Below are 13,792 nucleotides of genomic sequence, written 5' to 3'. Positions count from 1 at the left end.
CTCTCTGGTCGCAGGCAAGTCGCCCGAGTAAATCGCCCGAAGAGACCAGTCGCGCGACTGGTCTCGAGACCAGAGTCGCCCGGTGTGGCTCGGCTCTTATATTGTGAACAATATCGTAATGTAATATTGCATTCTAGCTGTTTTATTTTATTTATAACAGAGATTTTGTTTTTTTACGTATGTATAAGTGAAAGTAAGTGCATCAATTTGATAAGGCGTTGCATTTTTCAGATAGATAATATACCGTATCAAAAACACACATACCCAAACTATCATTAGTAATACTGTAGTATTTACTTACAAGCATATCCCAATCTTCTTGATGTATTCTATATGGGAAGGGTTAAGTTTGTTGCAGGCTTGATACGCCTCCAAAGCTTCCGAGAGCTTTTTCTCGTCCACCAAGATCGTCGCCTGGAAGTTAAAGGAAGAAATAAAATTACCAATCTTGTTATTTAATTAAAAGTTTGTTGGAGGAAGCATTCGCATTAATGCGAAAGAAAGTACCTATATATATATGTATTATTTTTATATTTGTATGGTTAAATTTTATTAAAAGTTATTCACTAACTTAAATTTGTATATAAAAATAATCTGTATTATACAAGTTTACTTAAAGAATGAGTCAAAATATACAGCTTTATTATGTTAGCTACCTGAATATAAATTTAATTTAAAAAGAGACGTGTTATTTTCATACAGACGTGAAAACTTATGTGATATAGTGTTATAAATAGTGGTGCCAGGCAAATTATAATTTGGTTTCGCGTAACTGTAAATTGGACGTATTTCTGCAAACAAGATCCAACCCACACGTATAACATGTTGAGAAAATTCAATATTTGAGGGATGAATGATTTAAAAAATATGATTTGTGATTATTTAATTTAAACATCTGATGGGATACTTTAATACAATCAAATAATTACACATCATTTTAAATTAATCTTAACTCAAATATTGAAATTTCTCAACATTTTACACGTATGGGTTGGATTTTGTTTGCAGAATACGTCCAACTATAAAAGTTATTCTGCCTACTATAATTTTACGGCGAATTTCACAAACAAACCATGGCACTGTTCTATTATACTAGTTTATTCGCTTTAAGTGGTATACATAGTAGATATTATGTCAGTTATTAGTTATATACTAGGTACCTATTTATTTGCAAAATAATTCGTTTTCTACGAGGTATTCATTGTATAGTAAGTAATACAATATTTTCAGATTCGGACATAATACTACTGACTAACTTTTCAACTAATAATACACATACCTACTGCAAATACAAAACTTTTCCGAAGATATGCCAATAATGTTTTCGAGTCTACTGTGATACGTCAATATAAACCATGCCGTCTAATTAAAATTAGGTAAAAGAACGTAACAGCAAGTATTATGAGTTTCTTATTTGTAAAAAGATATATTGTTTATCGAGATATGATTATACTATTCGGATATTTCTGTGAACACAAAATTGGTCGATCCGATATATTGTTATATTACACTTTTATCGAAAACCTAACTTCGACAATTTTTATGCTAGAGACCTGAAATTTTCACAGGTTATGCACAAAAAATTACAAGATAAAAAAAACTTTTTAATACATTGTTTTTAAATTTTCTGTTGAATCATAATATAATCTTGACTTGACTAGCTTACACGATCAAAAAAAATGTACTTGATAGAAATAATACTGAAATGTCATTTTGACATTCATATTGATTTCCATAGTAATGCACGTATATATTAATAATTTAGTTGCTAGAACCAATAATAGTGGATTGAATTACGGATTTCTTCCGAAATAACTTCATACAAAACAGAATTAACTGAAAATGAATTCAATTCTAATTAAAGATGGCTAAAAGATTAAAATTTAAAAGAATGCATTGGCATCGTGTTCTGATATATTCTAAAAGTTTCAAATGTCTAGCTAGTCAGGAAGTTAGTTAAAAATCGATTGCAAGATTTGTATTGGATAAAAAACCACTGGACAAAATAAAAATACGACCTAATAAAAACGTTGTAAAATACTATAAAACACTGATATTTCTAGACTTATAACGCTTTTTATGGGGAGCATCGATATATTTAATTAATATTGTATTCATTTATATTAAATCTACTCTATAATATTATCAAAACATAAGCTGAAATTTGAAAGGAATTTTTCTGTCATGATTTTCCGTCTCGGTCAAAAAACTCTTGCTTCCTTCCCGTATACTTTAGAGACGTATAAATACCAGAGAATAAAAAACATACAGTTATCCAGTTACTATGAATGGTAAGTACCAAATATTTATCTTTGAAAAAACTTATTTTGAAAGAGGCAAGAGAACAAAATAGTTTCTCTGAACCACAAAGAAGATTCATAGTTCCGCCGAGTCAAGCCACCGGACAATAGTATCCACGATTGATTTATTTTATTTTTTTCACATTGCAATATGGGTGGATAACACAAATACGCGAACATCTGCATTGTTGTCCTATTCTGACAACGTATCTATAGGACGGTGTTTGCATATTGTATCGTATTATACATAGTATAGTTGAAAATTTGGCTTCAAACAGCATTGCAGAAGAATATTACAAATTTGCGTTCATATCTTTAGCCTACTTTAATATTGAAATAATGCATTTTTTTTATCATATTCAATCCTAAGAAGATTCACATAGTGGAGTTTGAATTAACAGATTTTTGTTTTTACGAGAAATGGATGTTAGCTTCTTCATCTTCTTGCTCAAACTATTAGGCCCATACTCTGGGTCCAAACGCACATTGAAACAACATGTGAATTAACCATACCAGGGACCCATGACATTATAAGCGTGATGCGTTACCGTTCTGTTATCGTAAATCTTCTTTAAAATCATTGTTGATATTGATAGCAGCTATTTTGGGTCACAGCCCCGCCCCATCTTTATAAAGATCTGTATGCACTCATCACCACACCGCAATGAAGTGATGCCATCAAATACCTAAATATCATCAAGATCTTCACATTGCGGAAAGACCAGATTGCCAGTACAAAATTTTCTTTATAATGATATGCGCCATGAAAAATAAGGGTTGCACTCTTCGCACGGCGTTTATTGCTTTTATGATTATGCACCTCTTTCATGTTAAACCGAGAAGAAATTTTGAATATCATTACATTATGTTAGTAAAGTTATTGCAAGCAACCAGTGGCGGACTAAGTAGAATTTGCATCTGGGGCGGTAAGTTTAATGTGTACCCTTTCCGTACATTTTACTTCCATAACATCTGGCATAATAATATTTAAATTGTGTTAACGAATTGGAGGAGTAGAAAAAGTCACTTAACATTTTGTTTTACACCATTCATGGAAATAACTCAACGGTTTTAATATTATGATCGAACCAGTAATCATAAAATAATAAAACAAATCTTATCTACGTTGATAAATTGAATAACTGTGGTTATTATCTAAGCCTAAGGTGTTATTAAAATGTGTCAACGTTTATTTAGACAATTTACTTGTTTGATAGTGTTCGAAATTAGGCATCATACTGAATTCGATAATTATTGGCGACGTTTTTTAGTGGACTGTAGGAAGATGATCATTTAGATACTGTAGGGGGGGCGTTATACAGGGATTCAATTCAGGCATTAACCATTAATGTTGATCTGTTCCCGCACTCACACAAGTAGTACGATCACTCTCACGATTACACTGTACTTGTGACATATGGGTGGGTAATGATTTTGTGATTGTTTATGAATTACGGTGATTGACGCGGAATTGGGCAATTGAGTTCTTAGTTGAATTACTTCTTTGATGACGCTATGGGCAGTCAAACTAGTGCAAGTCTTGACGCTTTGATGGTCTGAAGATAACTGCCTTTTGCAAACACGGTTGCACAGTTATTCGTTAATTGATTAAAATGAAAGCAGAATGATAAAGCAGCTGGACTGGGAAATCTTAAGTCCTAATTATACCACCAGGATCGCAGATCCAACCAGATTTAACGATCGTCATGACCAATCGTCGACTTTAAATACTCGTAACAATTACACGGAACGCTTGATTTGATTGGTTCATAATAACATATATTATAATATGCTCAGTTGCTACATAGTCTGAACAATTAAAAATAAAGCAAAAAATATCTCAAAGTCAGCTTGGTGGCGACACTAAACAATGGAAACTATTGATGATGTCATTTATTAAAGGTAACGAGTTGCTGATTATATTTACAAAGATATTATTTTTGTTTTGTATTATTATTGTCTGTTAAAATAATGAATAAAATAATCAAGCAGCCTTCATTATGTAAACGTCAAATTTTGTATTGTTACGTCAAACCCAAGACAGGACGCCACGTGCGGGTATACTTGGAAGCTTAATGTTAATTCGGATATTATCGTACATTCTCGGTAATCTTCGTATAAATCGTGCTCAAAAATGGGAATTGTCCCAATTCGATTCTCTCAGGAACGACTCAAAAGTGACTTTTCACGATTGGGGGCGATTGTGGAAGACGGTTATTGCGCAAACGGATTATATATTTTTTAGATCTATGTAACATTCTTTCAAAAATAAAATATTTTGAAATATCAGTGATCTTCAATCATCTCTTTATTTTTCAATCTATCAGTACCACATTTTTATAAGAGTAATTTGAAATTTACAGTAGAGATGGCAAAAGGTCTTGGATAATGATATTGATTTAAAAATAATAAATAAAAAAACTTGACTGATAATATTATATAAGTTCAACTTTGAGTAATTATAGCACTTGACTAACTAGCAGTATCACCCGGCGCTGCCCGGGAGTGGAATAGTTTAATATTTGAAAATAAAAATTCTAAATTTAGTACGTAGAGTGCAAAGATTGAATTTAACAAAGTAAAAAAAAAATAATATTAGAGATTTTTCTTTTTATTTAAATACATTATCTTAGAAACTCTCAATATATTATTTTAAGGCTTTTTTATATAATATAAATATCCAATCCCTCATGCCAGAGCTTTTCGATGTACAATATTTTTGTGGCTTTTCCATTTGGTGCCAAAATATATAGATTTTTACTACTCCCCACTCTTGATGCCGCTACATACAATTATTGTCCGTGAGTGAAGCATTTCGATCTAATGTGGCAGCACTGCGTCGCCCGCGTCAACCTGCCGATTAGCGATTCTAATAACACAATTATTTGCATATAACTTTGCCATTTGACCTCCGATAGAGCTGAAATAAACTCCAATATTTTTTAAATGTACACATTCAAGCGACATTTTCAATAAAAAATGGGGGTTGCAGCATTATTTTCCGCGTTTCAAGGCCCTGTACGCGGCGGCCTTTTTCCGCAAAAACCGTAAAACTGTCCCCGGGGTGCAACGGGTTAAATCTTAAATTCGAATCCCCAACCACGCACTCCGGCTCGTCGGCCTCCGTCTACCCTCCAAATTTTGTCGAAATCCGACTCCGCGTGTTGATTTGTATAAAGAAAAACCGACAGGACGGTAGAAACATCCAAATATATTCTTCAAATTATAGTCTAGATACCTAATATCCTTGGCGCCCTAGGTGGAACCTGCATTCGCCCTCCCTTAGTCCCCCACTGAAGATACCTTGAATAGACTGTCCAAGGTAACGACGTTTCAAATGCATGCATTTTTCTCAGAATAACGAAGACACTATTTAAATAGAAATTGCTGTTTCATTGTCATCCTGACACTTGATATGAATTTTAAACCGTTTATACAATAAACACTTCCTTTGTTTGGTTTTCATATATTAAATGCGCATCTTGATGGTTTTTGATGTCTCTATTTTCAAATACTGATAAGTCAACAGTAAACGACTTATATAGTTGGTATAACATTAGTTTAATAACGTACAATACCTATTTTTTTTTATTCCTTTATTGCAATGAATCATTTAAACAAAACAAAATGAAAACGTTATTATCGACATTTATTTATAACTAGCTGACCGGCAAACTTCGTACCGCCTCAGAATCAATAATCTTGTGTTAACTTATTAGCTGAATTAAATTCAGTTTTTTATTAAGTTAAAATGAATACTCAAAATGAATAAGTTCAATAAATGTGCAAAAATCAAATCAAAATGAAAAGTATTTTAATTATATTGAACTGTACACACTGTACACACACGATGGCCGCGTGGATTAAGCGCCGGTCTGTGTCGAGGGTCCCAGGTTCGAATCCTGGGTCTGGTAAGTTCACATATTGTAATTCAATTTCAATTCAATGGTGACTACCGAGTACCGAGCCAACCTTCAGTCGTAAATTGTGTTTAGGCAAGCCAGGCAGATCCAATGAGTTTAAAAATTCAGTTGGATAGTTGGTTGCTTCGTCTTCGTTTGTTACACAGTCGATAGATTTGAAGGAATGCAGTGGACCAACGATTTGATTTTGAATTGTGAAGTTTAAGTGATCCACATCTTTGTTCTTTACCGCAAGAATGCTCGTTCACTTAAGCAATTGTCATGTTTGTGATTAGCAATGGTGTTTGGTAACACTTTGTTGATGAGTTCGTCCTTAGTTAAATTTAGAAAAATTCAGCGGAAACGAAATAAATCCGCTCGATTCATCGACAGGAACACGGCCGTTACCGTCTGCAGCAGTCAGCAATTGTTTGGAGAAATCTTCGGCAGATGGATCGTTTAGGAATGCAACTCGCATGTTTGTCGTCAGCTGAAGTGTCTTCACATAGCACCACAGAGTCGATGATTTGAGGCAAGCATTTATTTCATCAGCAGCGGTCGATCTTGGAATGACTGGTAGTGTTTGGCGAAAATCGCCAGATAGTAGAATCATTGCGCCTCCAAAACTTCTTGAGTCATTGCGCAGGTCTTTCATAGTTCAATTGAGTGCTTTCAATGCGCGTTTGTGTGCCATTGTGCATTCATCCCAGGTGATGATTTTACTTGCTAACAAAACTTTGGCCATTGCTGAGTATTTCGCAATGTTGCATGTCGGTTTTTCAGTCGGCAATTTCAACGTTAAATGAGGCGTTCGGCATCCTTCTAACAACATGGTCGCTATCCCAGAAGAAGCAACTGCTACAGCATTTTCGGATCTCGCACGAACAGTAGCCAAAATCAATGACATGAGGAATGTCTTCCCAGTTCCATCGGGTGCGTCGAGGAAAAATAAGCCACAATTTCCATCATCAATTGCCTTCATTAACGTATCGTACACTTCCTTCTGTTGAGGGTTTAACAGTGGTACATTCGTTCGAACTGATTGGTTCAATGCATCTCGATCATATTCACTATCACGTTCCAATTCTCGATTGAAAGCGTCGTTCATTCCACGATGTGGCGTTGGCATTCCTAACTTGACTAAAAAACTGCCACACATGAGGTAACACATGTATTCGATCAAAAGCAAAGCCTGGTTATGTATCTCCTCATTCACCTTGAGATCGGGATTCCCTGAACTGACACGAATTCGATGTAAGATATCATCCTTGTATTTGTTTTATAGTTCAGGTGGATTCGATGGGAAGCATGTCGAAATAATGATAGTAAATAAAGTGCGTATCTGACTTAGAGATGCAGAAACAATTGCTTCAGCGATTGTCATATCGCAATGAGTATCGTTTTCAAGCAAATTCAGCTGTTGACATGAAGCACGAAATGTTGGGCACACCACACCATTGTCAGTTAGACATTTCGACTATCATTCTTTCTTTTGTTTGTTTGTTTCTTGTTTATTGTTTCTGTCATGTATCAGAGATGGCGTTGTATACGGATTTAAATTTTTTGTGATTTTCTTTTATTTTCGAATGCGCGAATGGTTCATTGTTCAAAATGTCAAAATGTATGAGAAAATTAATTTTATTCATAATTTTCTTTTCCGTGAATTTTTCCGATGTTTTAATAGTTATTCTGCTATTCGGCGCTGAGACAAATCCAACAAATGAAAGATCGTACAAATCGGTCCAGCCGTTCTCGAGTTATAAATGGTGTAACTAACCCGACTTTCTTTTATATATATAGATATTCTAATTAGTCGGTTTCTGCCAGTCATCAAGTTATTATAATTATATTTATTTCATATACTATTGGCGGTGTTTAACTTACTGTGTATATTTTTTACACAATACGGCTATCGACGGCTTAAGTGATAAATATCATCACTTTATCATATTTTATTATTACAACGTTTTTATTAGGTCGTATTCTTATTTGTCCGGTGAGTGTTTATCCGGTACAAATCTTGCAATCGATTTTTAACTAACTTCCCGACTAGCTAGACATTTGAAACATTTAGAATATATCAGAACACGATGTCAATGCATTCTTTTAATACTTTTAGCCATCATTAAGTAGAATTGAATTCATTTTCAGTTAATTCTGTTTTGTATGAAAATTTATTTCGGAAGAAATCCGTAAAAGGTAAAGCACTCTTATTGGTTGCTAGGGTCTGGGGTCCTAGCAACTAAATTATTAATATATACGTGCGTTACTATGAATGGAAATCAAAATGAATGTCAAAATGACATTTCAGTATTATTTATATCAAGTACAATTTTTTTTTGATCGTTTAAGCTAGTCAAGTCCAGTTTATATGATTCAACAGAAAATTTAAAAACATTGTATATAAAAAGTTCTTTTCATCTTGCAATTATATGTATTGAGGCGGTTAATTGTTACAAAAAGTTAACCGACTAAGCCTAAACTGTCAAAACTGCCTATCTAGCTCTAAAAAGTAACACATTGAAAAGAGGGGCTATTAAAACATAGCACTTTTGAAAGTTTAAACGGTTAACTTATTGTAATAATAATTAACCGCATCAATGCATAAATATGATAAACTACCGTCGATAGCTCCGCAAATCGTAGTATATAGATACATTTTCATACTGAAATAGACCATACGGCCCAGTGAGAGTAGTGTAATGAAAGATTGATGCAGTATGAGAAGTGAAATAATTACCAAAACATCTAATCTTTGGCAAAATCGCTCAAATGCATTGTGAGTTGTGAACTTCACCGCGGATCAATCCGTAACCCTCGGATAGGTATCAGTAGCTTACGCATTATATTTTATAATAATTGGCTCTACAATCCTATGTGGATCTGGGTCACTTCACGAATAAATTTAACAGATCTTAAAATATTATGTTATAAAATAATGTGTACCATACGTGGACTTATCGGTAAACAAAATAAAAAATAATGATCTAACAATAATATGAATTTGTTATTTATATAAATAGTACAATTATAGTACTAGTAGTATCAAAAATAACAGTAAAACTAATTAATAAAAATGCTACATTTTTACACTGTGTAGTAAATCTAAAATAATAAAAAAACTTTTCGTATAAATAGCTGTTGGTAATTTTATTTGTAGGTGAAGAAACCCTTCCTTATTGTTATTATAATTAAACTAGCTGACCAGGCAAACGTTGTTCTGCCATATAAATTATTTATAGTGAATATTTTGGTTGTTAAATAAAAAGTAAAGAATGTATCGTAAGTGTGTGGGGATGGGATCTATGACAGAAAGTGGAATAGAGCACTATAGACGATGACCGCCGATAAAAACAAAAAACATCAACCATTCATTTTATCAATTCAAAATGAGTAATGATGTTCATAATGAATGAATTACCTGTTACAGGATCTCGTTGTTTAATGTTTATGCAATATCCGTCTTGTCCCTTCCAGAAAATTAGCGGATATTGGAGAGCGTCGTATGAACGGTGTGTGTCAGCGATGAACTCCAGATTATTGTTTCTTCTTCGAATCACGATTTCTCGCGTCGATGTGCGGTCGCCAACCATGATTCCAGCAATGTCGTCAACAACAGTCGCATTGAATCGACGTACGTGCTCTCCAGCTGGTGTTTTATCAGGATTGATGACAATAGCGTGATTGTCACTTTGCAATTCGTGCATGTGTGCTTTGAAGAATTTCAATAATTCATTGTGCTCATTCAACAGGGCGTCCAGTTCGCCGACGATGCGCCTGGCATTAGGCGAATTGAGGCTATTGTAGCCGCAACGTGCATCCACATGATTGATGTCCTCACCGCCGCGCCCATGAAGTAGATTTGTAAAAATGTATGTGGTTCATTTGGCATTAGCAGCAATGAGCCTACTTTGTGGTATACTTGACCTTTGATTTTGAACGTAGAATGGAATTGTTGACCATTTGCCGCAGTATTGTGAACTATTTCTGTTGCTCCGGACGAAGTCATTTGGAAGCATGAATTGAATGTGCGAATGGACTTCAGGAACAGGTTTGAATCTGGAACCGTGCCAATGAGCAAGCTGTTCAATGGTTCTGGTAGTATCTCAATTTCTGGTAGTTGCACTTTTCCTGATGCGCAACACATCCCGGCTGACTCATGTTTGAATTTGAGCGCATGACAATGGGGACATTCTTTGTCCATAGCACCTGTTATGTGCCATTCAAATTTGTAACTGTTAGTGAGTCAGCCAGTGGATTCGAGCGGCTGAAACATGTTAAATCTTGTTCATTTTTTTCTTAAGTTTGTTGCATCATCTCTATTGTTTCCTTCCTAGTAGTATTCCAGAATACAAAACACTCTTCAGTTGGACTCCTTACAGGAAACACGTATTGTACTTAGTAATATTCAACCTTATATTAGTATACCAGTAATAATATGTTATGTGATTTTGTGTTATAAATCGGAAATAAAGGAAAACGTTAAATATAATTAATAATATCTTTTAATAATTCCAACCCATAACACACCAATCAGCACTTTCGGATGAGCGGAATATTCAATATCTGGCTCGTACTCGAATGCGAGACGAAGGAACGAAGCGGATGTAAATGTTCGATGTACTTGTTGGCGTTGTCGGTCATTTGCTCTGCGTGTGTTAACTACGAACCGGCGCGCTTGGCTCCGTTCCAATTGTCGTTGTTGATTTCGTTCAGCTCGTGCCTCTTGTGATTGAGATGCACGCAATTGCGACATGCTTATACGCACGTTTTTGTTATCTTGTTGGATTTGTTCGTCTGTTCTTTCTACTCTACTATTTTGCATGTTTGTTGCTTTATTCGTTCGACGGCCCAAATGGCCCCCCTTGCGTCTTGCTGGCATTGTGCACTGTAATACACGCACATAAAAATAGATAAATTAAAATAAATCGTACAAAATTTTGCACGCACTGCGTTGTGATTTGCCGAATGAAATGTCAAAATGACGCGACGCTTCTCTTGAATTCTTCTTGGACGTAGTGCCATCTGTCATTCAACAACATAAATAATTTCGTTCTGTTTGAAATACGAACGACGGTTAAATTTGTTCATACAAAATTAATAAAATTGCGAATAAAAAATGGGAGAATGGGGGTTCGAAAGTGAAAATTTGAGGTTATAGGTATTTTTTTATGCCAAATAATAAAAAAAATACAAAAAAAAATTGTCAAAAAAATAAAAGAAAATTTTTCTGGATAGAGATACCCTAATCACCTTGCGGTATGAAATATACTTGTTGACCTATTCTCATACCTAACAAATATACATAAAAAAATTCATAAAAATCGGTCGAGCCATTTCGGAGGAGTTCGACCACAAACATCGTGACACGAGATTTTTATATATATAGAGATAAGTAATGTGAATTACGTAGGTACGTAACTATTGAAGAATATTAATGTTATTAATAATATTAATACTATCGACCGAAAGTACTTGATGGAATTTGAATGCATGTGGAAGATGGATGGAAGGTAGAAGGTGGATGTATGTATGTAGATGTAGGTATGAAATTTGCTCTAATAGTAAAAAAGTATTTTAGTTCAGGAATTATTAATAATTAAAATATGTGATTGTACGATGCAATTTTTAACTGTGTGCCGATACTCGACAACTCTATAATTCAAATGGATGTAGGTATATATTAAAAATACAAAAAACCGCTAAAAATACACCTTAATTTTACAGCGTACACCATGGAAAACGCTACTGTAGTGCGTCACACTGCCTTTACCATTAACGATAGGTAGGGGGGCCCGCCAAACATCCTAGCCTGGGGGCCCGGTTCAGGATGTGGGGGCCATGGTGTGTATATATTATTATATATTCGGTGGGTTTATTTGTGGATTTGTTATATTTAAAAGATAATATTATAAAAAAGGTAGATATCATGTAAGATTATTATTGAATATTAATTGTTTAACTAATAACTTTTTAAAGACTGATTTCATAGATATAATATCTCATTAGTTAACTCGTTGCCATTGTCCACAGAATGGATGATTTTACACCTCTTGAGTGTAGTATTTTTATTGTTTATAATTAATATGATATATTATTAGGTTTTGACGATTTATATAGGTTTATCGAGTGTATTATTATTGATAAGGTAGGGGTTTTTTACAAACACTATAACTATTCATAATTTGTTTGTTATATATTTTTTATTGTAATCCTTGACTTAATAGGTAGGTGATAAAGTTTTTACCTATTTTATTGTATTGATTTGTCAATTTTAATTGTCAAGTTAATTGTATTCGTTGTCAGTGTGTATTTGCCTTTTGGTGAATGTACATAGTGCCTGAATATGCCGAAAGGCGAAACACGGGTCGCAAAAAAAACGGTTACATGTAAGTTGTACGTATGCAGTTCATCGTGGGACACTTATTCGTGCGCCGCAGGTACCTACGTGGAACATGAGTTCGTATAACATTTTATCTATCAAATTACGAGTTCTTCGTTGAACATTTCACCGTGGAATACATTTGCACTTATCTTACAAAATGCGGCGATAGTTTGCAAATAGTAGTTCCAATTAGATTAACACTAACCTAACCTAACCTAGTAAAGACATCTCATAAAATTCGCCACATGTTGTAGCATACGTACAAATATACTCAACGGTAAAATGTTCAACTAAGAACTCGTTATTTGATTAAAATAAATGTTAAAACGAACTCATGTTTCACGTACTGCGGCGCACGAATAAGTGTCCTGTTTACGTACAAATTTCCGGATACGGCAAAAAACGACTCAAATGGAATAGTACAAAACTTAAATCCACTAGAATATTTTAATATGTTGAATTCGAATTAATATCGACAGTAATCAACAGACAATTTGCAAATTTTCATGATAGTTAAGGATCTTTATCGGTTATGTTATATTTTTTCACTAACTACCCTGCAAAACAATAGTTGTAATTTTATCATAGATAATATGGTAGCGTACTTTTAGAACGCTGTACACGACATTCTAAATAAACTAACTCCATAAAAAAACTCATTTTTGCCACTACGCCCTAAACCCTTTTAGCTTATCAACCTCTATAATAATTTTTACATTACTTTATTAACTTATATGCAGATTTATGAAATCTTTCAGGTATACATTAATGATACATGGAGTTAAAGTTATTAAAATGTCACTTTGAAGAGCTTTTTCATAATACACCTACCTACCATTGAAAACGAATGTAAATGTTTTTGTTGACGAAGTCATTTTATCATTACGAGGTTGGCAATAATGTTTATCGCATTTTTTCATCATGAATATAGTATTATTTCCATGAATAAAAACCCTATTTTCCAACTGAGTGTCGGAAAAACAGTGACATAAAAATTTATCAGCCATCCAGATTACAAAACCACTAAAATGGAACTATAAAGGGTAAATTATATTATTAGGCACTCAAGTCAATAATAAATAGTAATATGTAGACTGTAGAGTGTTCTAAAGTACGCGTATATAGAAGAAGCTTAGGGTGGAGGTAGGCTGTTAAGATCCGCCATAAATACTGTACAATAAACTTTGCCAGTCATACGTAATTGT

At 34.0% G+C, this 13,792-nt stretch overlaps 1 protein-coding gene across 1 annotated transcript in view; it reads right to left on the bottom strand.

Moving 5' to 3' along the window:
* Positions 1 to 13,792, bottom strand: part of LOC147074321 (BBSome complex member BBS4-like) — a 126,839-nt gene that overhangs the window by 98,138 nt on the left and 14,909 nt on the right. Inside the window, exon 3 of the mRNA XM_085943599.1 lies at positions 302 to 414. Coding sequence (XP_085799725.1) covers positions 302 to 414 — 113 coding nt within the window. The remainder of the gene's footprint in view (positions 1 to 301; positions 415 to 13,792) is intronic.

Source organism: Rhyacophila brunnea, unplaced genomic scaffold, assembly GCF_057557595.1.
Source record: "Rhyacophila brunnea isolate RB1 unplaced genomic scaffold, BYU_Rbru_1.0 scaffold_16, whole genome shotgun sequence".
In the NCBI taxonomy this organism is placed as follows: domain Eukaryota; kingdom Metazoa; phylum Arthropoda; class Insecta; order Trichoptera; family Rhyacophilidae; genus Rhyacophila; species Rhyacophila brunnea.
The sequence above is the reverse complement of the archived record's forward strand: the minus strand, read 5'-3'. Positions and strand labels throughout refer to the sequence as shown.